Source organism: Octopus bimaculoides, chromosome 18 (assembly GCF_001194135.2).
Source record: "Octopus bimaculoides isolate UCB-OBI-ISO-001 chromosome 18, ASM119413v2, whole genome shotgun sequence".
Taxonomy (NCBI): Eukaryota; Metazoa; Mollusca; class Cephalopoda; order Octopoda; family Octopodidae; genus Octopus; species Octopus bimaculoides.
In genome coordinates this window covers 30,140,678-30,168,105 of record NC_068998.1, presented here as the reverse complement: position 1 = coordinate 30,168,105, position 27,428 = coordinate 30,140,678, and the positions used below count along the sequence as shown (strand labels likewise).

The following is a 27,428-nucleotide window of genomic DNA, read 5'->3' as shown; positions in this document are numbered from 1 at the left end:
ATACTGAAAATCTTCTTTCTCTCTGCTGCAAAGCATTTTGTCTGATGCTCTGACAATTCTACTAACTCTTAATAATAATAATAATAATAATAATAAATGCCCTGATGCAGTACAACACAGTGGCTCTCATGGCTTTTGATCTTAACTGATTGGAAGTGTTATCATGTACATGTTTTGTCTTGGTATAAAGGATGGGCTACAGTAAATATTCTGTTCAATACCACAAATTTGCTTGTTTGGCCTTAACCAGCTGAGCATGTCCCTTAGTGGCTGATGATATGTACATCATGAGCAGGAGTAGTTGGGGAGCATCATAGCCATGTGTTGAAAGGAATTGTTTGGGGTTTAAATAATTTACCTCTGGAAACATGAGTGTTTCATTCATCAGTCTTAAACAAACCTTATTCTGGTACCTTTTGAGCAGGATGGGCTACTTGACCTGAAGAAAATTCTAACTGGTCCCCAGCTGCAAGATCATGTGCTGCTTATCTCGATATGAGATCACTGTGTTGCACATATATGGTTGTGATGTATGTGCCTGGTGTACCCTTATCAGACAGGTTGTCATGATGGGTATATTTGGCTTCTCAATCTGTGTTAGCCATTCTCCGCTTTCATTGTCTCACTGGTCTGTTCCAAAGATCTCCCCCAAAATGCTTTACTTTCTTCCACATCAGGAATTACTTCTGGATATTGTTCCCTCTCTATTTCCTCTAAAAGCCATCTTCTATTTGAATGAAATAATCTGTTCAGCTAACACATGGATAGACAACTAGCTAATGTGCTGAAACAAAAAGGATGTCGGAATTGATCTGTACTCAGTGAGATTGAAGTTGGAAAAGATACAAAATTGAAAAGGGTCAGGTGTGGATGGAATACAAAGCTTTTGTCTGAAGAATTTACATACTTGCATGAAAAGATCATGGCATACCTTAACAAATGCCTGCAGCAGGAACATGTTCCTGTTTGGATGGCAAGTAGATGAATGTTATTATGTCTTAAAGAACCCTTGTAAAGTAAAGTGGTGTCAAATTTTGGACCTATAACCTCTTTGCCACTTATGTGGGAGCTTATAATTGGTGTGGAAAGTAATAATTTACTTTCAGTGGAACAGAAGGGGTGCAAGAGGCAAAGTAGGGCAACTAAAGATCAGTTGTTAGTTGATAAACTGGTAATCAGAAATAGCAGGTGCAGATTGATGGGTTTGAATGTAGCATGCTTGGATTATAAAAAAGCATATGAAATGATGCCTCAAAGTTGGATAAGTGAAAAGACGAGCATGTTTGGAGTAGCAGAAAATATGGAGAAATTGGTCAATGAAAGTATTGACTGAAAAATTTACATACATTAGAGCACTGACTTGACTGCAGGAAAACAAAAACTTGGGAAGGTGAACATCAAATGTCATGTTTTCCATAGTGATTAGCTGTGACACTGCTCAGTCTGATATTATGCCATGTCAAAATAGCTAATTATTTGGGAAAAGAGTATGGTTAGATTAATCATTGTTTGCATTTTCTCAAATGATGTAAGAATGACATTTTGGCTTGAAAAGTGTGCTATTTTGATAATGAAATGTTGAAGATTTGAAGGAAACCAGGGAATTGAAATGCCAAATGGACAAACAATAAAATCAGTTGGGAAAGGATAATGGTATAAGTATTTGGGAATACTAGAGACAGATGAAATAAAACATGGAGATGAAGCAACTTGCAACAGGGTATCTACAAAGAGAGTGAGGAAAATATTACAGTCATGGCTTAATTCAAAAATGTTATTAATACTGTTAATTCAAGAGCAATGTCAGTTATCAGATTTGGAGCTGGAATTGTGGATTAGACAAAAAGCAAAATGCAGGTTGACAGAAAAATTGGGAAGCTGTTAACTGTATGGAACCCACCATCTGAAATCTGATATCAGTTAATTGTACTTGAAGACAGACCAGGGTGGAAAAGGCTTAAATAGTGTGGAAGGGTGTGTGCAGATGGAATGAAACTGCTTACTTGATTATTTGCAGAACAGTACAGGAAAGTTACTAAAGGCAGTGAATAAAGAACAGGTGATCAAGACTGGGAAAGAAGAAAATGATAAAAATGAAATTCAAAGAGAACATGTTAAACAGATTGAAGACAAACCTTTGCATGATTAGTTTTGGAAAGTTACTGAGGATGTATGGGGAACAAAATCCTGCACTTAGTTAACAAAGGGACAATTGAAAAAAAGTGACAGAGAACTTTATTAGAGCTGCTCAAAATCAAGTACTGCAAACAAACAACTTTAGAAAATATGTGTATGGTGAGAAATGTGAAAAATGTAGAGTATGTGGAATGCAGGATGAAACAACGGCTCACATTGTTGCAAAATAGTACAAGTTGGCTCAGGAAAAGTATAAGAAATGGAAACATGACCAACTTATGAAAGTTTTACACTGGAAGCTTTGTGAAAAATGGGCATTTGAAGCATGAAGTACATGGTACAATCACTGAGTAGAAAGAGTACTTGTGTTGGAAACATACAAGTTTTTGTGGAATTTTCCCATTCAAGTGGAGGAGGAGATGGAACATAAGAGGACAGATAAAATAGTAACAGAGAAGAAAAATCAAATTTGTTTACTGATTGATCAATCTTGTCTTTTTGATTCCAGAATAGTGAAGAAAGATGAAAAGTTGAAATAAAAACAAAAAACAACCCCATAAAATTTGAGATTGCAAGTGTTTGGAACACGAAATCTGTAAAAGTTGTACCTGTCATAATTGGTGTGTTAAGGACTGCGTGAGAAAATAGGCAAATGGATAAAGAAGATTGGAATGGAATGTCCTGTAAAACTTCTACAGAAGGTTTGCCTCTTAGGAACAGGCAAGATCATCAGAAGGGCTTTGAGCATTTCATGGCTCATTAAAATTATGTGGATATTTAAGGTTATAGAAAGTAACTTACTATCCACATAAATTTTACCAAGAATAAAACCTATACTGACACAAAACAATAATAATAATTCTTTCTACTATTGGCACAAGGCCTGAAATTTGGGCAAAAGGAGTAAGTAAATTAGATTGACCCCTTGTGCTCAGCTGGTAGTTATTTTATTGACCCTAAAAGGATGAAAGGCAAAGTTGACCTTGGCGGGATTTGAACTCAGAATGTAAAGATGGACATGTAGGAACACTATTTCCCTTTGGCAGAATTGTTATCAATCTATGCATAATTTGGTTAGTGTAGCCAACCACTTTGCCTCACACATAGATACACACAGCTGCCTGTCACAAGATACAGGAAAGTTTTTCATCAGTTCCAGTCAGATCTTAGGAGAACTAAGACGTAGTGTTATGTCTCTGTCTGAACTCAACACCACATGGAAATATCTAATGGAGAAACATTCCAGAATTTAATACCAGATTATAAGACTGTTCAAACATTTATCATGTTCCATATTTTTACATTATGAAGTAACTGTAATTGTTGTATTTTTAATATGCTGCATACACCTCATTTGGATTTGTGACCTTATGACAAGGAGCCTGAACATTCCTTCTATTCACCTAGGACACTGTTATGCCCTATCTCAGAATGTTATGCACAGTATGCCGGCAGCGTAAGCTTCGATTTAATTCTATCATCAATTCCTCTTCCAATAAATTATTATTATTCTGTTAAGCCTTCTGAACATTGTCCAGTATTCATATCTACTTGGAATTATAATTATTGCATTACAAGGTATTCTGTTACTGCTATTATAAAAGCTCGGCTGATATCTTAGTGCCTATCCACTAAAAATTGGTGACCTGATGTAGGAATATTTTCTCTTGCTCAAGTAAACCTCTGGAATGTGTCTTCATTTCAAAATTATACCTAGTAGGTTATGCATTTTTCTTTCAAGGAAATACATGGTGTTCTTTCAAATAATCTCCTTTTGAAATATTTTTCTCCTACAATTTCAGCTGTCAATGTTTTGTCATCACATACACCTTGTAGCTTTGTCCAACATGGTGCCTCTCTTCATCTTCCTCATTAGTTTTTTGTGTAAAATTGCCTATTTGAGCATGCACAGTGGATGTGCATGCCAAATCTTGAGAGTTCTCTATTAAATTTGCCTGGCTTGAATTTTCCATGCACAGTGTCTTCATTATTTTCATGACACTTTGGTGATTCCAGGCCTCATCCCAGCAGGTCAGCTAACTTCAATGAAAGACTTATTCTTCTTTTCTCACCAGTTCAGTGTGTATTTATCTCCAAGTGAACAAAACCTTTCATTTTTCAACTAGAAGGACATTATTTCTTCCTTTCCTTCTTCATCAGATCTGGTGTTCCTAGCTGCTATTTCTGATTTTCTTCTTATTCAAGTGTTATGCTGTCTTCCCATCATGGGTAGCAACCCCTTGCCAAATTTTACTGGCGATGTTCATGTATTTTTCGCTTAGATAGAGTTGCATTTTGCAGTTAATAACACATCCTCGGAGGCCAACAGCTCCACATTTTACTCAGTGCTATCCAATCTTCTTTAATGGCAACAGTTAAGGATCTTATTACTGACCTGCCATCAGATGCCACTTACTACAGTGTTGAGTCAGAGATCTTGTGACGGACTTCTCTATCTGCAGAGCAGAAATTTCACACATCAGTGAACAATGAACATCTTGGTGATCGTAAGCCTCCATGGCTATTAAGACAAATGAAAAAAACTAGCCAAAAATGCACCAGCAGATAGTGTAATGATCAAACAACTCTTTTTCTCCAGGCTGCCACCTAATATTCAGGCCATTTTGGTACCTATGGTGGAAACTAGTTCGGCAGATTAACTAGCTTCTTCTGCAGACAAAATCATGGATTATACTGGCAATCCTGCATTGTTGGGACCACCTGCAAACTCCTCTTTTTCCTTTCAGCAAGTTGTTTTGTTGTCGTTGGATCAGGAGCCCACTTTGGAAGCTACATTAAAGGCAATATTGGATCTTACTAGAGAAGTGCAACTCTTACATGTCTCACAAACTCAGTCTCCTCAATGTCAGTCATGGAATCATTCTTTTCGTCATGTCGTTGTTCTCCTTCATATTAATCGTCGTTTTGTTGGTATCACAGACATTTTGGTAGTAGTAGTAGTAGTAGTAGTAGTAGTAGTAGTAGTAGTCTGTCCCTCTCTCCACTTTATGTATAAGTAATAATGCCTACCCCTGTGACCTTATCTTCATCTTTGACTCACTACTCCCACATGCAAGATAATAAGCAAAAGTTCAAGCAACCAAGCTACTGTGGCAATTATCTTAATATTAAAAGTGGTAATAATAGCATGGTAGTGTTGGCAATGATAATAGTAGTGGTAATAGTAATAATAAAAGTAGTGATAGTAAAAAGAAGAGGAGGAGGAGGAAAAGAAAACTGTCAGTATTAGAGTGGTGAAAGGAGTTTAGTGTCCTTCACTTATAAAATGCTCCAGTGGTCTGTACAAAGTATAGTTTCTGACAGTCAAGTCTAATTCCTGGCCTTTGCATAGTGAAGCTGTTTGGAACTAGCAGGAGAAAGAAGTGAAAAGGCAAGTGATTGGTGCTTTCTAATAACCAGTGCTCTATGTAGGTTGAGCTCATTAGCCCTGGATAGCAGTCAACCTTCAAGAAGGACCAGTCTTATTTCAAAACTAGGGGAAGAAGGCCTCTTTCACCTTGGTGAGCAACCTTACTAGAGATGGTGGCAACCTAAAAGTGCACCTCATTTATGAGAGAAAATGTCAAACAAAACAGGTAGTAATAACCATATGAATAGGACTGAAGCTATTGGTGAAGGTGCCACACCCAGCAGGTGTCCCATTGTGCAGCAGGGTGGGCCTGGTCATTATCCAGCAACTGCTGGCCATGCTGCGTGACTAAAGTGGAGTAAACAAGTAAACGTGATGGTTATGAAGTGTTACCATTGGAGCATTCCAGTAGATGCAAATGGTATACAAATCAGAGGATACAGACAATGAATGCACAGAGAACAAAAGGGGATGGAGCTGTTTTAAATGACAGATCAGAGATAAAGTGATTAAACAAGAGCAATACAAAACAATTAGTGTTTGTCAAAGTTGGGGTTGGAAGCTGTCAAAAGAGGGATTTCGTAGGATGCTAAACATATGAGAAACAAAAGTGGCATGATGGAAGAAGTAGACAATTTCTCTTAAGAATATACTGGCATGAGTGGTGAAAGAATTCAGATCAGAGAATAATTAAATGAAGATCAGATGCTAGTGAACTGGATTTCAGATCTATTTTGTTGTTAGCTGAACATGCTATATCTATGATCCAGCACTGCCTTCTTTTTCAATTATTACTATATCTAGTTGCCTATTCTCTATTTCATGGCCACACTGAATCATAAATGCCAACAGGTTCTTTGCATTACCATTATCATGCCTTTGGTTAATGTTCACATCACTTTTCTGCTCAGTCAAGTCCATACTTGTTCCAAAGTGCCCAATGGACTAACTTTGCTATGATGTCTTACTGCCCCTAATATTCTTTCTGAGTTAGTGGTGTAGATCGGTTTGTAATATGTCATACAGTTTCCTTATTCTCTCCACAAATTCTGCACTCACCACTTTCTGCTTGTGTTCTATCCTATGTTTGATGTAATTAATTCTTAATGCTTGCTCTTGAGCAACTCAAATTAAGGCCTCTTTTCTGGTTTTAAATCACTTTTAGCTATTCATAACCACTTTTTTACCTTGTCTGTTCTATCTTTAACCTCACTGTGGAATTGTCCATACAATCTTTTCTCTATCTACCTATCTATTTTCAGTTTCATCCATACTCATATGCTTACTGTATTTTATATTTGCAATCTTCAGTTCTGCACAGGCCTAACCCTCTTCCAACAATAGTGGTTCTGTGGTATTTTTTATGGACTTTGCCATGTTTTCTTCTGCTCTAATGCTGTGTTTTTATCCAATCAGTCCCCTTCCTCCTCTTTTTCTTGGTCTATATGGTGTTTGTGTCTCTTGTGTCTCTCTTTGGAGGAAATACCCCATATCTAGTCAATAGCTTTCTTGTCTTTCAGTCTAAGCTGTTTTGCTCTTGTACTGTCCATGCAATCACCTCTGCTCCATATTTAAAGCATGATATGTTGATAGCATCAATCTTATTCTGTCCATTCAATTTTGACTTGAGGACAAGTCTCAGTCTGTGTGAGTATTCCACCTTAAAGTTTTCTGTCATTTCCTCCTCCATTACTTTGTCCAGTTCCAATATCCCCAAGTACTTATAATCCTCCTCTCCTAGTTGCTTCATAACCTTTCCTGATGGCATCACGAACCCATCCATGTGTTTAATTATGCTTCTATTCAAGATTCACATGTCACACTTTTTCTATCAAAACACCATTCTGATGTCAGCACTAAACATATACTCAGTGCCAATGAGGGAACTGACCTGGGATTCATCCTTACTGTAAAGTTTGAGGTTGTTCATGAATAACAAGTGGTTAACCTTTTATTGGTGACCCTTAAATTCATACCCAACCTTAGCTTTCCTCAGAATCATTGTTAGTGGTACCATGCTCAGTACAAAAGTCAGCGAGGATAGATAGTCCACTTGAAATATACCTTTTATATGTCCCTTGGTTTCTTTTGTCCTAAAGCTTCTTCCATGTGCTGTCTGTTCTGTCTGCCACTTCTCCATATTTTTCCTAAGGAATTGCTTGATATTCAATGCAACACTAAACAGATTCACACATTACATGATCCAAGAATGTAGGCCTTGTGGTAATCAGTCCATGACATGACCACGTTAGTTTCACTCTTCTTGCAATCTCTAAGTACTCTTTTGACCATCAGAAGTTGATCCTTGGTGCCAACTGTACTTATGCTTGCATCCTTTCTGCTCACCTGGTAGAACTCCATTTTCTTCAAGATGCCTGTACATTGACTGCAATGATTCCAGTTAATAACTTCATCATAAGTAGCAAGCATGATATCAGTCTGTAGTTATCTACCACATTTCCTTTTGCAATGTTTTTTGAGCATAAAACTGTTTTGTCCTTTGTCAGCCACTCAGGTGTCACTTGGTCAGCATTTAACAAAGTATTGAGTTGTTCAGCTATTCACGCATGGATTTCATTATATATTTTGATCCAGTAGCCTTGAACTCCATCTTGTCCCAAAGCCTTCCAGTTGCCCATTTTTTTTACTTATTTCTTTCACATCTTCATCTGAAATGTCTAGTTCTACCTGCTGTGGACAAACTGTTGAAGCCAAACCAGTTGCTCCAAGCCTGCCTGGCACAATATATTCACCATTAAGAGTACCAGTTCCATTAACACAGTTGTTCTCAAAATCTCAATTTGTCTTTGTCACTCATATGAGGTAGTGATTGTCAGTTCATGCAACTACTGTTTTTATCATGACACCATCACTAGGTGTACTGTTGACCAAGACTTAGAGAGGCTATCTTCCAGTCAATTTATCTGTGCTCATTGTTTGCATTGATTTTTTTTTTTTAATATTACCAGATTGGAGATGAAACTGAAGCCCTTGCTATCCTGAAATTGATTTACAAGAAAAACCACAAAAGGGCATATGGTCACAAGTATCAAGTGAGTTTATCCTGTTATATTGTTTTCATTTTACTGTTATTAGTGCTGGCAGCAGTGGTGGTTGCTTTGGTAGGAGTGTTTGTGGTGCTAATGCATTTAGTTATGTATGCAATAGTGGTGGTATGTATTTTATAGTTGCTTGTATTTTACTGGCGGTAGCAGTTAGCATTGTGGTGGCATTGATGGGCATAATCTTGGTGATAGTATTTATCCTACTCCCACCTCCAGGTCAGCTTTCATTGTGTTGTCCTATGATCAAAGATGTTCCAGCTGTAATCATCCTGTCTTTTCCCTAGACTTAGGGCATCTATGAACACATCATCCAGTGTGACTCACCTCTTTTGGGGGAATGTTAGTGTTATTTGAGGAAGATTTGGCTGTTAGTTCTATCAGAGGCTGCCCTGTATGTTCAAGGATTTTTTGTTTTCAGTTTACAAAATCAGCCACATGAGTTTTTATTTTTTTGTAGTTTTATGTGTATAACAGGTCGGACACCAGTTTTTTATGTTGGTTGTTTATCACAACAACAGGTCGTTGAAGTGTGAGATGTACTATATCTTTATTTACAATGTTATCATTCGTAAGTTCTAACAAATATTATTGTTTATTAAATTAAAAGCTATAATGATAATCTCGTTACTTATAACTTAATTATAAGTATTTATCACTAAGCATAACTCTTAGTTTAGGCTGCGTAAATGTTATGATGTATACATGACAAGACGCTGAATGTGCGTTTATTACGTGCATGTATGTTGAAGATATAGATTATATTTTTTTTACCGTTACACATAAAAAAATACAGTTTCATTAATATACAGAAATAAATTCAACAAGTTGAAAGAAACGAGAAGTAAAAGGAATTAAGCTTCTATATTAATTTATTATATACATATTTTTTTACATTTATAGAAATTCAGAAACCAAATCATTTCGTCGTAGAGAATTACAACTTAAACTTATTATTAACTAATTTCTCATTCTAACTAATAAGGTTTCACGACAATTCAATATTGTCGGATTTGAGTATTGAACATGGCATATATATTAGCCTATACTCAAAAGGGTGAGTGTCGTGGACTTGAGTGGCAACCAACAAACACTGGAGATTTTGACGAAAATCAGGGTTTTTATAACTACTCATACACGAATCATAGAACTGTAACCCCGTGAAAGATTTCTTCAACGATGTTCATAATTCGTATATGGGCAGTAATTTTTAACCAATGAGAAATCAATAATTTCTCATGTTCGGGCAAACGAACTTACGTTCTCTCTCTGCCTCTTATGAGTTTGCTACAGTAGTTATAGTAGTTGTTAGTATGACGAATTGCGAGTGAAGCTGCAGCCATAAGTATAATAGTGGGCAGATGTGGGCCATTAGAACTGGGTGCTATTACATTGGTTCTTGAAGAATTGTAAGATTTTAAACTGTATTCTGAATCTTAATTGAGCTTGGCAGATGTGAGGTCCTGAATTATAGAAGAGATGGATTGATTGAAAGACTGACAATCCACCAATCAATCATTCATATATACTTCTTCTTGGTAGTCCATCGATCTCTGATGAAGGCATAGTCTGTGGTCTCTGTAGTCAACAGTGAGAACACAGGTAGCTCTGCAGCCCAGAGCCAGAAGCACACAGGCACCCATAGGTTGGACACTAGTAGTCTGTGATCAGAATTGAGGATGATGCAGCCCATTGATGTCTGTCTCTTGCAGCTGTAAAGCATCGCTGTCTATCCTCAAAGACAGCTACAGCAGTGTAGGTGATTGACCTCCAGGTAGCCCTGTTTGTGGCTGTAGTCTTGAGTTTGCAAGGCAGGATGTCACACCACTTTAGGTTGCCCTTCAGAGTGTCCTTATACTTCAACTTGGGTCTTCCTTGTTGCCTTGTGCCTTCCTTCAGCTCACCGTACATCAGCTGTCTGGGGATGGTTGTTCATTCTGATGATGTGGTTGGTCCAATGTAACTGAGCTTTAGCAGAAGTGCCTCAACACTTGTGGACTCTGCTCTGTCTTACCAGCAGATGCCCATGATTGTGCACAGTGATCTTGTATGGAATTGTTCCAACTACTTGATGTTCTGGCAGTATGGAGTCTATGTTTCACAACCATACAACAGTGTGGAGAGAACAACAGCTTTGTATATCTTGAGTTTCATGGACAGCCACACACTTTTCTGTTGTAATCTTTTAACTCTCAGTCTACCGAGTACTTGGCTGGCTTTCTGGATTCTGGATGTGATCTCTTTATCTAGTGAACCATCTGTAGAGATAGTGCTGCCTTTCAACACAGTTCAGCTCAATCCCATCAATGGTAATGGATAGCTTAGGTTTTGTTGTATTTGGGGGCTGCTTAGAGCAGGACCTCTATATTCCCAAGGCTGATGGACAGGCCAAAGAGTCTGGATGCCTCAGCAAAATGGTTGATGATGATCTGGAGATGGTTTTCCTTGTGGGCCATGAGGGCACAGTTATCTGCGAAGAGGGCTTTGAGGATGAGCTTTTCCCTGATCTTTGTTTTGGCAGACAGGTGGCAGAGGTTGAATACAGAGCTATTGCTTCGGTACTTGACGTACACACCCAGCTCAAAGTTCTTCACAACATGGAGGAGGAGCTGTGTGAAGAACAAGCTGAAGAGCACTGGGGCAAGGACACAGCCCTGTTTGACTCCATTAAAGCTGTTGAAGGAGTTCATGTAGTCCCCATTAGAAAGAACCTGTCCCTTCATAATGTTGTGGAAGAGCTTGACCAGGGTTGTGAATTTTTGTAGGCAACCCAGCTTACTGAGAATGATCCATAAAGCTTCCTGATTGACTGGTCAGGTCAATAAACACAACGTACAGGTCCATCTGCTACTCAGTGCACTTCTCCTGCACTTGTCACACAGCAAACTCCATGTCTATAGTGCTGCAACTAGGGCGGAAACCACACTGGGCCTCAGGTAGGTTACTCTTGGAGATGTTGGCAATGAATCTGTTGAGGAGGATGCGAGCAAGGATCTTGCCTCCACTTGGGGCCTGGGCTGCTTTGGCTGTCTCAGTGACTTCTTTCAACTGGTTCCATTTTGCCTCTGGTCCTCCAGTAAGCAAACCTGCTGCATCAAGTCTTTCATCAAGACTGTTCTGGAAGTCCTGTTGATATTGAGTAGGTTGGAGTCTTGCTGTGTTGAAGGCTTGCTTGATGAGCTTGGGGCACTTGGGATGGTGGGGACTATGCAAATGTTGATGGCAAGTCCATCCTGTGGATGTGGTCTTCGTTCTAGGCCTTTCCTTTCCAGAAAAAGGTGTATCCATTGGATTCGGTCACCGATTCCTCTTTGACCAGTTTGGTTTCACTCAAGGCGGCAATGTTGATGTTGTACCCTGACAGTTTGTTGGCTACAAGGGCTGTCCTTCTCTGGGGTCTTGAGACATTGTCACAATCTAGAAGGGTACACACATTCCACATCCAAATGATGAGTTTCTTTTTCAGTTGGAATTGGCCACAAATGAGTAAGTCTGCCAGTCGTGGTTAAACTGGCCAGATGGTGTAGGGCAGGCTTTCTTTGGGCCACCTTTTCTAGGTTCCTCTCTTATTAGGGTGAGCAGTGTATTCCTAAAAATGCTGCCAGAGTCCTCTGCTGCTCTGAGTTCGAAGAACAACAACCAAAGTCCCAGGCCACCATTGTGCAGGTTCATGACTATGACTTCCAGTGGTTATTTCCACCTATCCCTTTCACCATTCCCCCATTGCTGCAGGACTTCAATGGGAAGTTGGGGCTGAGATACACAGACACCTGTGCCAGAGATTGATTAAAGTGGAAGAGTCAATGCATGTGGACAATCCCACTCTCTTGGTGGAAGAGACCTTGATCCAGTGGCATGGAGAACTGTTACATCTGGAGACCTCTTTGTTGCAAGAGGTGACCAGAACGTCTTCACATCTTGTTCTGCTCTAAGCACTCCACAGCACCTGCTGGAACTGCCTTCATAGACATTGGACCACTTTTGGTCTTGTCCACCCAATCCACCGGAACCAGTCTTCACATGCCAAAGGTCAGCAAACCCTGATTTTCACACCAAGGTTTTCAGACCTGTCAGCTACCCTCACCTACTTTAGTTGGTGTGTCGAAGCCATTGCCTGGGTGTGGCCACTGTTGCATGCAAACAACTACGATGAGAGCTGGGAGTCAAGTGGGTACCAAGGTGGGCAGACCAACCCTAAAAGGCTGTGACAATCCACCTATCAGGTGCTACTCTCACCCAACTATCCCAGACAATAAAAAATAAAATAGAAGAAAAGAAAAAACAAAATCAAAAAAAGAAAGAAAAGAATATAAAATGTAAATATAAAAATATAAATGTATGAAAGAAATAATAAAATATAGAAGTTTAAAAATATGTGATAGACTTATATTCCCCCCCCCCCACACACACACTGTTGAATGGCTCTGTCTAAAGTGAAGTTTATTGCACTTAAGGAGTCCTGTGTTGAGATTGTAGTTTTATTTTTAGTGTATCATTTTTGTCAGTGTATATATGATAGTGAAGCTTTTTTTTGTATTCTACAAAGGTTTTTTTATAGGCCACAGAGATTTAGAGACATATTACTTGAAGCCTTTGACAAAATAGAAGGGGATATAGCATTACATGATGTGGAAGACAACAGGAGGTTTCTATGGGACAACCTACTGAGAGCCACTGACCAGATCTGTGGATGGTGCAAAGTCCCCTCTCGAACCAGGGTAACGTGGTGGTGGAACAATGTGGTTGACAGGGCTATTAGACAAAAGAAACACGCTTGGAAGGACTGGAAGAATGGAGGTAGCAGGGAATTGTATCAGACTGCCAGAAGGGAAGCTAGGAGACAGGTTTATTTAGCCAGAGGGGAAGCAGATAAGAAAAAATTTGCCAATGTTCTGCGCTGTGAGGACCAAAGACTTGAAGTATTTCGTGTTGCATTCAGTGTGTTAGAGAGAATCATGATATCGGAGGAGAAAAATGTGTCCGCATGGATGATGGTTCACTTGCACTAAACAAGGCTGCAAAGAGAGAGGTTTGGAGACGCCACTATGAAAGGTTGCTCAATAAAGAGAATGAATGGGACGAAGAGAGTCTGCTGAGTGTCAACTCAACAGAGGGACCAGCTATCCGAATTGACAGTATCTTGGTAGATAAAGCGATCAAGAGTATGAAAACAGGGAAAGCCCATCAGGAATCACTGCAGAGATGCTCAAAATATCTGGCAGTGTCGGCTATAGCCTAGTCACCCGTATAATTAACCAGGTGATACACGAAGGTGTCATACCCAATGACTGGTGTAGCAGCACCATATTCAACTGCTACAAAGGTAAAGGTGATGATTTAGATGCAAATAATTACAGAGGTATCAAGCTGTTGGATCAGGTAATGAAGGTCACGGAGAGGGTCATAGCCCAACTAATTAGAGAGAGAGACTCAGTTTAGATGAGATGCAGTTTGGATTCGTGCCTGGGAAAAGCACCACTGATGCTATATTTCTGGTAAGACAGCTGCAAGAGAAATACCTAGCCAAAGATAAACCTCTGTACCTGGCTTTCGTTGACATGGAGAAAGCCTTTGACAGAGTCCCCTCGTTCCCTTATCTGGTGGTCAACAAGGAAACTAGGGATAGATGAATGGTTAGTAAGAGCTGTGCGAGCCATGTACAGGGACACTGTTATTAAGGTGAGGGTTGGCAATGAGTACAGTGAAGAATTCCGGGTAGAGGTAGGGGTCCACCAACTTTAATAAATAGGAAGGGGCTGAGGACTGCCTCAGCCCCTTCTTATTTATTAAAGTTCTCCAGGCAATAACAGAGGAATTCAAGACAGGATGCCCCTGGGAGCTCCTCTATGCTGATGACCTTGCTCTAATTGCTGAGTCACTATCAGAACTAGAGGAGAAGTTTCAGGTGTGGAAGTAAGGATTAGAATCGAAGGCCTTAGAGTCAACATAGCTAAATCCGAAATCCTAATAAGTAAGAAGGCAGACAAAACACAAACCCCTTCAGGTAGATGGCCCTGCTCGATCTGTAGAAAAGGTGTAGGTAGAAACTCTATAAGATGTACCCAGTATAAGCTATGAACACATAAGAGGTGCAGCAATATCAAAGGAAGGCTAACTAGCAAGATAGTTTTTGTATGTGGCAGATGCTCAGGTGCAATAAACACTGAAAATATGCAGAGTACAACTTCTTCCACATTCCAGGGAGAAAAACTAGAAGTAGTTGATAGCTTCCGCTATCTAGGTGACCAAGTCAGTAGCAGGGGAGGGTGTGCTGAAAGTGTAGCTGCTAGAATAAGAATAGCCTGGGCAAAGTTCAGAGAGCTCCTACTTCTGCTGGTGATAAAGGGTCTCTCGCTCAGAGTAAAAGGTAAACTGTATGATGCATGTGTACAAAGAGCCATGCTACATGGTAGTGAAACATGGGCCGTGACTGCTGAAGACATGCGTAAGCTTGCAAGGAACAAAGCTAGTATGCTCCGCTGGATGTGTAATATCAGTGTGCATACTCGACAGAGTAGAAGTACCTTGAGAGTAACGTTGGACCTACAAAGCATCAGATGTGGTGTGCAAGAGAGACAACTGCGCTGGTATGGTCATGTGGTGCGAATGGATGAGGATAGCTGTGTGAAAAAGTGTCACACCCTAGCGTTTAAGGGAACCTGTGGAATAGGTAGACCCAGGAAGACCTGGGATGAGGTGGTTAAGCACGACCTTCGAACATTAGGCCTCACCAAGGCAATGACTAGTGACCGAGACCTTTGGAAATATGCTGTACTTGAGAAGACCCGGCAAGCCAAGTGAGACCATAACCCGTGGCCTATGCCAATGGTGTAACAAGCCCACTTAGGCGTACCTTTCTTTCACTGGACACTAAACTCTGCTTGCAAAGACCTGTTAAAGCAAGTGAAATCGAAATCAAATTCGATGACAGCACCGCATGACTGGCATCCGTGCTAGTGGAGCACTAAAAGCACCATCCGAGCATGATCATTGCCAAGGCTGCTGACTGGCTTCCATACCAGTGGCACATAAAAAGTACCCTTCGAGTGTGATCGTTACCAGCGTCGCCTTAATGACACTTGTGCCAGTGGTACGTGAAAAACAGCATTCGAGCGAGGGTGTTGCCAGTGCCACTGGACTGGCTCCTGTGCAAGTGACACGTAAAAACACCATTTGAGCATGGCTGTGGCCAGTACTGCATGACTGGTCCTCATACCAGTGGCACGTAAAAAGCACCCACTACACTCTCAGAGTGGTTGGCGTTAGGATGGGCATCCAGCTGTAGAAACTCTGCTAGATCAGATTGGAGCCTGGTGCAGCCATCTGGCTCACCAGTCCCCAGTCAAACTGTCCAACCCATGCCAGCATGGAAAGCAGATGTTAAATGATGATGATGATGATTTGTGTTATTTTGTTATGTAGTCATTTGTTTTCTTTTTATATAGTCAGGTCACTCTTGTGCTCTACTGGTAACATGATTGAGTCATTAGTGATTAAACCAGTAACTCCATCAAATTTGCTTAACAGGAAAGTAATTTATTGGATATCTTGTGGGATGAAAAGCAAAACCCATCAAAGGGTGGAAGAACTAAAGAGTGTCAATAGCTATCCAATAGTGTATGATGGCATATAACCTAGTGGTTAGGGTGTTGCACTCACAATTGCAAAATCATGGTTTTGATTCCCAGGCTGAGTATGCATTGTGCACATTATTTCACATTAGTCTAGTTCATTCAGTTGTAGCCTTATGATATTCATTCTAGATCTCTAAACTCCAAGTTGGTGTGCAAGGGGGAAATAGCGACCCATGAATGGAGGCCTCACAGGAATGGAAGCCTCACAAGCTATGTTTTATATTCAGCAATCAAAAGGATGAATAATACAACCCATACTGTGAATCTTGACTGGTTGAGATTGGTTGTTCAACCACATTGAAGGATGATGATGGCAGAAGCTCCTTAATATGTTCTTTATTTTTTTGTGTGTGTGTGGTATGATTTGGTTTTATCAAGATTGTTATTGATTTGCTATAATGCAACAAAATCATTATCATAGCTGGAAATTTTAATAGAAAGATAATAGCAGTGCAAGGATACCACAATTTGCCAGGTTTCAAGTTTTATAGTTTAAGCTTTGGTACTTTGTGTTGCCTGTGTGTAAATTTTGAACTGGGATATACATACTTTTAAATGCATTTATCATCTGTTTTCAGGAGTCATGAACTTCAAATTTATTCATTTCAATATCCGCTCATGTAAAGTCCACCACTGCTACTTCAAAATAACAATCATTCCATAAAATTTCCACCAACATCTTCTGTAACACACCATACCCTATAATCTATAAAGAAAAATTAGCTACTAATTCTATCAGAGATCCATTGTTTAGTCAATGAATGCAATTAGAAGACAAAAGATACAGTGGGAATTCAGATGTGCCATATGTACAGATTTAATTACCAATGGGCATAGTCATGAAATGAAGTTAATGAGTTGCTCAAGGGTCTCACTAGAAGTTGTATTATATTGACATTTAAATGACTTATTTTTTAATGCTACAGGTAATTTAATGAAAGTAGAAGAAAAGGAATGACAATTGTAAACCTTACATCTAATTGAAGCATTGTCATAAACCATTGTCTTTCTATGTACATCTTCAAAATCACGTTTTTATATCACCAACTCATCAATTTTTCTTTACAACTCAAAACAAATTCAGACAGTACTCTTTTATCTTTTGCTGGTTTCAGCTTAGGGCTTTGGCAGTACTTATCCTCACAAAGTTTACACAAACCATTCCCATGACTCCAAGAACAAGAAAACCCCAAACCATTTTTCTTAACATCTACATTAACAAAATGTTCAACTCTATTCTCCACTACTCACAAAACAAAATACTAAACACCTTAAAAAACAATTCAAAATGCTGGCTGGCAAAATGATTAGTCTAGTTCATTCAGTTGTAGCCTTATGATATTCATTCTAGATCTCTAAACTCCAAGTTGGTGTGCAAGGGGGAAATAGCGACCCATGAATGGAGGCCTCACAGGAATGGAAGCCTCACAAGCTTATGTAGAGTACAGTAACAACATATCTAGAATCTGTAATTTTCCATATCATCTACTTCCATATACTTCCCACATTGGGCCAGCTTATATACAGAAAAACAAAACAGCTACCTCCTCCTATCACACCTTAGAAATTACTGCATTACAACTTCTTTTCTAAATCAATCATCTAACATTTTTACTCCAAAACAACTGACACAAAATAGAATCTATCAAATCCACTATCTCTCTTCTTACTAACCAACACTAAAGAAAATTAAATAAAACCTACCATCACACTCAAAAACTTAAACTTAATAACAAAAGAAAAATTACTAGGAATTACCTACAAAATATTCACAGCATGTTACTGTCATTATCATAGATGTCACTGTCATTGTTGGAACAGTGGAACTAGGAGTGTAGGTAGGTGGGAGTTTACAGGGATGTATGGGGAAGCAAGGTGGAGGGATGAGAGGTTGGCAACAACTTGAAAGGTGGATGTAGGGAGTGAGGAATGATCAATGATGCATAAGTTGGGGAAGATAGAGGGATGTAGAAGAGAGTGGGGGGAAGACAGCAGGCAATAATGATCTGAAATAGTGATACACTGTCAGAGAGAACAAGAGAGAAATGACATATAGTTGAGTAGGCTACAGGAGTTGAGGGAGAGAAAAGCAGATGTTGTGCATGAGGAGATAATTTTGTGGTTCAGTGGGAGAAGAATGAATCACTAGCATGTAGGTGAGGAGAACAATAATTGATGGATGAAGAATGGCTAAGTAGCAAAAAACGTGGGATGTTCTCAAGGGGTGGAGAGTCCTAGCAAGAGAGATGATGCGTCAGGGTGATGTTTAGCAGAGATTGGGTGAGGTACCCATTTGTGCATAGACATGGGCAAGCCTTCTTCAGAACCTCATATCGCCAGACATCCTAGTCCTTTGTCATCTCCTCTGTAGTGATACAAGTCCTAAACGGTAGTAATATGACATAATAGTCATGTTTACTCGAACAAATATAATTGTTAGTTTCCCATTGGTTAAAATTACTGCCCATATTTGAATTCTAAACTTTCATCAAAGAGAAGTCTTTCACGAAATATGGTTCTTAGAATTCAAGTATGAGCAGTTATAAAAACCCTGATTTTGGGGAAATTAATTAGTGATCGTTGATTGTCACTAGACTCCACGACACTCATGCCTAGTGTTTGTTGGTTGTCACTCATTTCCATGACACTCACCCCTTTGAGATATTGGCTATTTTTATGCCATGTCTATTACTTAATTCAACAAAGCTTATTTGAATTGTTGTATAAAACTCTAGTAGCTTAGTATGGAAGAATTAGTAATATAAATTTTATGTCGTAATCCTCTACAACAGTTTTCTTTTGACTTATAAATGTACTGTAAATATTAAATGAAAGTAAATAAACTAATTTAGTAAATACTTTCTCTTTCTTCATTTTCTTCAACCTGTTAATGAAATTTATTTCTTCAACTATGAAACTGTTATTATAGCGGTAAAAAAGAGCGAGTTTTATTTATCTTCAACATACATGTACATTCAGTGTCTTGGTGGTGTATAATTCATCACAGCGTTTAATCAGCCTGAGTTAAGATTTATGCATAGTGATAATACTTATAATTAAGTTATAAATAACGGTTTATCACTATAGATTTCTACTCAATAAACATCTATATTTATTATCTTTTCCAAGTTTGAACATGTTATAAATTGGTGACAAACTGACGTGGACTTAGAAAAGTCTACTCGGTAGAATAATCACCATATAAATAAGATAATTTCAGCCCGTTATAAAAGTGGTAAAAATACTGCTTAATAAAAACTAGATAAATCACCCTTATAAAAGTGTTTCCATTCACCATTACACCTCCGTGAGGTTTGGGATCCTGGGATCAGCTTTCACCACTCAGTTTCATGTCTTTCTGGGTCTTCCTCTTCCACAAGCTCCAGCCACATTTAATGATTGATACTTCTTTATACAACTGTCTACATTCATGCACATCCCATATCCATACCTGTGCAATCTTCTTTCTTGTACACTACATCTAATTTCTTTTATGCCCAGTTTTTCTCTCAGCACATTTATTTTGTCATTCATTCACACTTATGTTGCACTTCTAACAGAGCATACTTTCTTCATTTCTTTCCAATCTTCTCATGTCTTCTGCATTCAAAGCCCATGTATCGCTATTTAGACTTTAATCTTTACTAAGTTTATACTGAGGCCTTTTGATTCTAGGTTTTGTTTACACAACAGGAATTGCTTCCCTAAATCTACCAGTCTCCTAAAAGAACTAGATCATCAGCATGTAGGAGTTCCCACAGCCACCTGGTCTTAAACTCTTCTGTTATTGCTTGATGTGGGTGCTGAGAATTGAGCCTTGATGGACACCTGCTTGCATAAAACTCATTGCTAACTCTCAATTTGCTAATTACATTTCTTATTTCTTTATTGCCCACAAGGGGCTAAATATAGAGGGGACAAACAAGAGCAGACAAAGGGATTAAGTCGATTACATCAACCCCAGTGAGTAACTGGTACTTAATTTATCGACCCCAAAAGGATAAAAGGCAAAGTCAACCTCAGTGGAATTTGAACTCAGAATGTAACGGCAGATGAAATACCGATAAGCATTTTACCCGGCATGCTAACGTTTCTGCCAGCTCACCGCCTAATTACATTTCTGTAAATGATTTGCACTGTTCTCAAAGCAATTCATCTACTCCTAGTTTTCTTAGTTTCACCCGATCATGGTATCCTGTCAAAAGCTTTCTTTGGATCAACAAATGTGAGATAGTGAGACTTAGTCTGTACTAAAATTTCTCCTGCATTATTCTCACTAGTAAGAGAGTATCAGTGGTAAGTAACCTAGCACAAACCCAAAATGCATTCTGTCTAAGCAGATTCTCTTTCTAATCAGTTGTGCTAAGATTCTATTATTTCTGAACATCTTTGCCTTTGTAACCTTTAAAGATTATATTGCTACACCACTCCTTCAGTATGGCCCCTCTCTGTATTACCTGATTGACTATGTGGGTGACAAGCATACAACTTCAGGAACAACAAATTGTAAACACTTACAGGCACAATATTCAGTTGTTGTAAAGAAATAACAACATCAGTGCGCAAATGATACATTAGATTCATTATGGATTATTTCTTTACTGCCTGGATCCACAAATCTACAAAAAATACAAAATAGCTCACTTTGCAATCAATACTGGCTATATACAAGCTATACCTACACAGTGGAGCTGCAGATTCTAATAATACTTTATTCGTTGGAAACCAGCACTACTCACAGCATTGTTCTGTAGTTTGCAGTAAATCATCTCTTATTAACAATTAGTCTTTTTTCTATATCTCCTCCTTATCTAAACTGGCATCACCTAGTGCTGATTGGAATTTATACCCAATATCCATGTGACCCAGTGCTACATTTGTAATCAGCTTTTGGAGACTTTCATTCAAGCTTTTTTAATTGCATAAAAATATGCTTATATTTCATTGTTCAAGAATTCTGTTATATAAAAGAAAGCTGACTATTTTGTATTTTGGACCAGTATCACAAACTTTTCAATTCTGAAAGTGTGAAGAGAAAAATATAGTAATGTTACAATATAAACATTAAAATGGAATGCAAAATAGACACAATTTTGCCTATCTTTTAATCCTGATAAGAATAATTTTATTTGGCTTTCATGCTTGTTACAATATTAAATGTATATTAGAGCTATTTATAATTTATGTTGGAGATATACATCACAACACTCAAGATCTGAATAATATTTCCTTACTCCACTGTATTTTTAAGCTATTTGATAATATTACTATGATAAATTCTTTTGTCATATTTTAGAAGACCAAATAATGATTATAGGTGACATTCAGCATATTCAAGTTTTCATTTAAATTGTTCTTTATTTTAGCTACCCACATTTCCACCATGAATATAACCTACCTCACTCATACTACCTGCTCCTAAGAACTTAAATTCCTTGCTTTTAAGGAGTCTAATTGCAACACCTCTCCATCTTAATATTTGTTCAAATCATTCAGATGATTTTTAGCAAACAAACAAAAAACAATACACATCATTTTAATCACTACAAACATCAAGAAAGTTATAGAATAAATGTGAAGTGGCCTGACTATTGAAAAATTACTAGGTAGATATAAATACTGAAAATAAATGCATGAGAGTTATAAATGGTTACAAGGTACTAAAGTTACTAGAGAGTAGTACAGAAGAAGCGAATTACCTAAATATTTTATAAAATTTTTCACTAAATAGGCATTTTGATTTGTAGTGAAAGTTTTGTGTAAATGCTTGTCAAAGGGAACTAAAATGATTATTAATCTGTACAGGTGTTTTCACTTCGGAGCTTGAAAGATTCCAATAGCAGCAAACACTCTTCCACACAGTCTACCATAACAGGGAAATTAAAACATGTGAGTATTCTCATTTATTTATCATAAGTACTCTTTGATATCTCGAGGCAATATATATTACTTAACTTTGTGTAATTGCTCTGTAAGAATATAGTATTATCATTTTATTGTGTTCATAAGAAAAAATCATTATTCTATTTACAATGGGAATAGTTCTATGCTATAGTAAAAGATAAGTGGCTAACCTGCATTGATGGAGAGATCATGAATGCTGTATATGCCTAGCATGCAAGTACAGCCACAAGACAGATCACTTGTGCACTGTCCAACCACTTTTACCTTTGTGGGATATGGAGCTGCTAAGAGAGAAGAACCATCTCTCCAAGTTTCTTAATATTGTTATTGCAAGATGGCTAAAGTATCTGATTGACTCGGAAGCTGATATCACTTAAGATTCAATCATGCTGAACTGACAGAAGGAAAAAATGAAAACAAAGTGCCTTGATAAATTATGTTAGTCCTACTCATGGACCTACACCTCCAAAGAATCTCATCATGTTAAAAATACTGAGTAAACAATACTTTAATTTTGCTGAATATTTCAGACATTACTATTTCTATCAGCAGCTATGTGAAAATGAAATTGAAAAGAAAGAAATTTATGTAAGCAAATGTAGCAATTGATACCATGTTATAACTATCTCAAGAGTTTTCATGACTAACAAAAGATCCATACAAATAAATGGAAATAAGACAGAAAAAGTTGTATTTTTAAAAATACTTTACAATACATATTTAGAAAAAATTATGTCATTCAGAGAATGAATAATTGATCAAAGCTGAAGTATTTTGTCATTTGAAGTAGAGATTCAGTTTTTGTAGGAAAATATCATCAGACAGTATGAAGCTTTGCATTTATGATAAGTTTGAAAGAAATAATCTAGTATTAGATCTGTATTAGATTTACAAACACCATATTTATATTGAAAATAGTCTCGTTCATTGATCTAAATTATGAATTTCATAATGTTAAAGGAAAGGATAATTAGATGTCTACAATGTCAGGCTAAAAGTTACTTCATTAACAAAAACCAACCAACTAAAGATGATTATATTCATGAGAAATAAATATCTATCACATTACCTGAGATTACTCCAGAGATAGCCAAAACAGTCTAATAAGATGATATTCTCCTCCAGACTAGTGATTTCTATTGATGTGATACTATATTTGGAATAACATTACTGTTAATAAGGAAGATAAGATGTCTGCGAATAAAGAGGCTTGGAAGTATCACTATGAAAGGCTGCTAACACATGGAAGAAGGAGGGCCTGTAGAGAACACATGGAAGAAGGAAGGCTTGCCTACTGTGAACCAAACAGAAGGGACCAGCTATCCAAATAGATTGTAGTTTGTTAGATAAAACATCATCATCATCGTTTAACGTTCTTTTTCCATGCTGGCATGGGTTGGGTGGTTTGATTGGGGTCTGGGAAGCCAAGAGGCTGCACCAGGCGCCAATCTAATCTGGCAGTGTTTCTACAGCTGGATGCCCTTCCTAATGCCAACCACTCCAAGAGTGTAGTGGGTGCTTTTTACATGCCACCGGCACGAGCCAGAGGAGCTGGCATTGACCACGATCGGATGGTGCTTTTTACGTGCCACTGGCACGGAAGCCAGTCGAAGCGGCACTGGCATCGGCCGCGTTCGGATGGTGCTTTTTACGTGCTACCGGTACAGGGTTCACAAGTACAATTTCCATTTGATTTGATTTTGATATTGCTGATATTGATGAACTTGGCTCAGTAGGTCTCCTCAAGCATGGCATATTGCCCTACGATCCAAGGTACTTTTCAGTGGACTGGTTATGTGACACTGGTGTAGGTTACAGCTGTGGACTCACTTTATTTGCCAGATCTTCTCAGTCACAGCATACCTCCAGAGGTCTCAGTCTTTTGTCATTGCCTCTGTGAGGCCCAATGTTCAAAGGTCATGCTTCACCACCACATCCTATGTCTTTCTGGGTCTCCCTCTACCCCGGATTCCTTCCATTATTTGGGAGTGGCACTTCTTCACAAAGCTCTCCTCGTCCACCCGCAATACATGACCATACCAACACAAACATCTTGCACGCCACATCTGATGCTTCTTATGTCTAACATTTCTCTCAGGGTGCTTACACTTTGTCGTGTGTGCACACTGACATTACACATCCAGTGGATCATGCTAGCTTCATTTCTTTCGAGCCTACGCATGTCTTCAGCAGTCACGGCCCATGTTTCACTGCTGTGAAGCATAGCACTTCGCACACATGCATCATACAATCTACTTTTCACTCTGAGTGAGTGGCCCATTGTCACCAGTAGGGGTAGAAGCTTTCTGAACTTTGCCCAGGCTATTCTTATTCTAATTGTAACACTCTCTGAGCATCCACCCCCACTACAGACTTGGTCACCTAGTTAGCGGAAGCTATCAACTACTTCTAGTTTCTCCCCCTGGCATTTGATGGAGTCTGTTTTCTGAGCATCTGTGGTGTTTATTGCCCCTGTGATTCTGCTGCACGTGAAAGCTATCTTCCCAGTTAATCTTCCTTTGATGTTGCTGCACCTCTTATGTGTCCATAGCTTACACTGGATACATCTTATGGAGTTTCTACCTACACCTTTCCTACAGATCAAGCAGGGCCACCTACCTGAAGGGGTGTGTAATGTGTTTGCCTTCCTACTTACTAGAACTTCGGTCTTTGTAACGTTGGCTCTAAGGCCCTTCAATTCTAAACCTTGCTTCCAAACTTGAAGTTTCTTCTCTAGTTCTGGTAGTGATTCTGCTATGAGGGCCAGATCATCAGCATAGAGGAGTTCCCAGGGGCAACCTGTCTTGAATTCCTCTGTTATTACCTGGAGGACTATGATGAATAAGAGGGTACTGATGGCTGAACAATTAAGGAGAAAACCCTTAGCCTATCAGGAATCACTGCTGAGATGCTTAAAGTATCTGGTGAAGTGGGAAATGGTCTAGTCACCCATATAGTTAATCAGGTTGTGCATGAAGGAGTCATATCCAACAACTGGTGCAGTAGCATTATAACAGCTATTACAAAAGTAAAAGGTGATGCCTTAGATGGAAATAATTACAAAGGTATCAAATTGCTGGACCAGATGATGAAAGTTACAAAGAGAGTTATAGCTCAACTAATTAGGAAGATAGTTAGCCTAGATGAGATGCAGTTTGGTTTTATGACAAGGAGAAGGCAGTTGCAGGAGAAGTATTTAGCCAAAAATAAACCTCTGCATTTGACATGAAGAAAGCCTTTGACTGGGTTCCCTGTTCCCTTATCTGGTGGTCATTGCAGAAGCTAAGAATAGATGAGTGATTGGTGAGAGCTTTCAAACCATGTACAGGGATGCTGTCAGTAAGGTGAAAGTCTGCAATGAGTATAGCAATGAATTCAACATACAAATAGAAGTTCACCAGAGATTGGTTCTCAACCCCTTCTTTTTCATTATAGTCCTCCAGGCCATAACAGAGGAATTTAAAATGGGCCATGTGATGTGTATGAATGAGGACAACTGTGTAAAGAAGTACTGTGGAGGGAACCTGTGGAAGAGGTAGGCTCAGGAAGACAGTCTCACACAAGCGATGATAAGTGATTTTTGGCAATTTGCTGTGCTTCAGAAGACACATCAAGCTAAGTAAAATTGTAGTTGTGGCTAGTGCCAGTGACATGTAAAAGGCATCCAATACACTCTATGAAGTGGTTGGCATTATGAAAGGCATCCAGCTGTAGAAACCAAGCCAAAACAGACTGGAGTCTGGTGCAGTCCCTGGCTTACCAGTTCCAGTCAAACTGTCTAACCTATGCCAGCATGGAAAACAGATGCTAAATGATGGTGATGATGAGGATGATGATGTTGCAAATGCTTTTGGGGAAAAGAGCATACAAATATACTTTGTATAAACTCAATAGTATGGTGTAGTTAGTAATGCAATCACACAACAATATATTTCCATAATTCCAGAATTTCAGCAGTTCAGGTTTTGTCTGTGTGCTTTTGCTATTCGGAAGTTGTTTTTTTTTTAATGGTAAAACAATTTTTCAAATTTAAATATATTAATAAATCATAATGATATCGAGGATAACTTGCATGAACTCAAATAAACAAAACTCTTAACAATCCTACTATTTACAATAGTCAGAACCCATATGAAACTATTAAAATCCCTCCTCATGTATATTCTTGTATAAACTCCATTTACCCATTTTTCACTCCCACCCCCACTTTTCTTTTATTGTGTACTCATATTGCTAAATGACTAGTCTTTGCATTTCCATCAAACAATGTGCTCCTGGGATACATTCTCTGTCTACTCTTTATGATATTGTTAATCTTCAATTTGTTTTTATTGAAAGATGCATGCAAAGGTGAGGTAAAAACAGATCTGCAACTTCAATTTTATTTTTAGGATTTGGCTGAAAAACTACAATGAATCTATAGAAAATATGACATCAGTATTCAAGTGTAATATCACATGCTGCAGATTTATTTTATAGGATATAATCAGTTCAGTTTTCTAAAGAATTGAATATATTATATGCTGTACATTTGGCTAGTATCTTACAAAGGAAAGCAGGATGATCCCCAAATATATAAAGAAATAAATACTGGAAATTCTGATTAGAGGAGAAATTCAAAGTCTGAAATAATGAAGCAACTATATGGAAAAAGATATTTTGATTTGGAATTAAGTTTCCATTATGAACAAAGAACTACATTGGAAAATTATGGAAAATGAAAGAGACAGATCATAATCAATAACCCTGGTTTAGACTTCAGCACAGTATGGTCACTTTATTTACATTTGACAGATATTTGTCCTCATCTTGTTTGTTGTTAATACGTTTTGGCTGATATACCCTCCAGCCTTCATTAGGTGTCTTGGGGAAATTTCGAACCTGGGTTCTCATTTCTAAGGTATTTTTCGATGTTGTTGTTATTGTTATTACTATTATTATTATTCATGTCACTGCTTAGACTCAAACTCGGAATCTTGTGTTTAGCAGCCTGCACTCTTAACCACTACACCATATGTTTGTGGGCAATGATGGAGTGAATTTTAGGGCTTATAAATCTAATATTTTCCTATCCTTTCTTAATACCAGTTCCCATATGCTATTCATATCTGCACTCATTCTGCTTAGGAGGTTGTTGTGTCCTAGCATATGTGCTGCTTCTTTTAGTTTTCATATTTTCCAGTGGTGTTCACTGTCTATTATTTTAACTTCATCCCACAGGGGGAGGTTGTCTCCATTTTTCCATACATAACCAGCTACACCCGATTTATCAACATTTCCTCGTGTCACAGCTTTGCGATGTTTGTCTACCCTTATTTTGAG

General features: G+C 38.4%; 1 protein-coding gene across 1 annotated transcript in view; it reads left to right on the top strand.

The window, feature by feature from the left end:
- LOC106875730 (synaptic vesicle glycoprotein 2C) overlaps positions 1-27,428 on the top strand; it is a 189,936-nt gene that overhangs the window by 133,631 nt on the left and 28,877 nt on the right. Inside the window, exons 7-8 of the mRNA XM_052974466.1 lie at positions 8,476-8,559; positions 22,008-22,091. Of these exons, the coding sequence (XP_052830426.1) occupies positions 8,476-8,559; positions 22,008-22,091 (168 nt within the window). The remainder of the gene's footprint in view (positions 1-8,475; positions 8,560-22,007; positions 22,092-27,428) is intronic.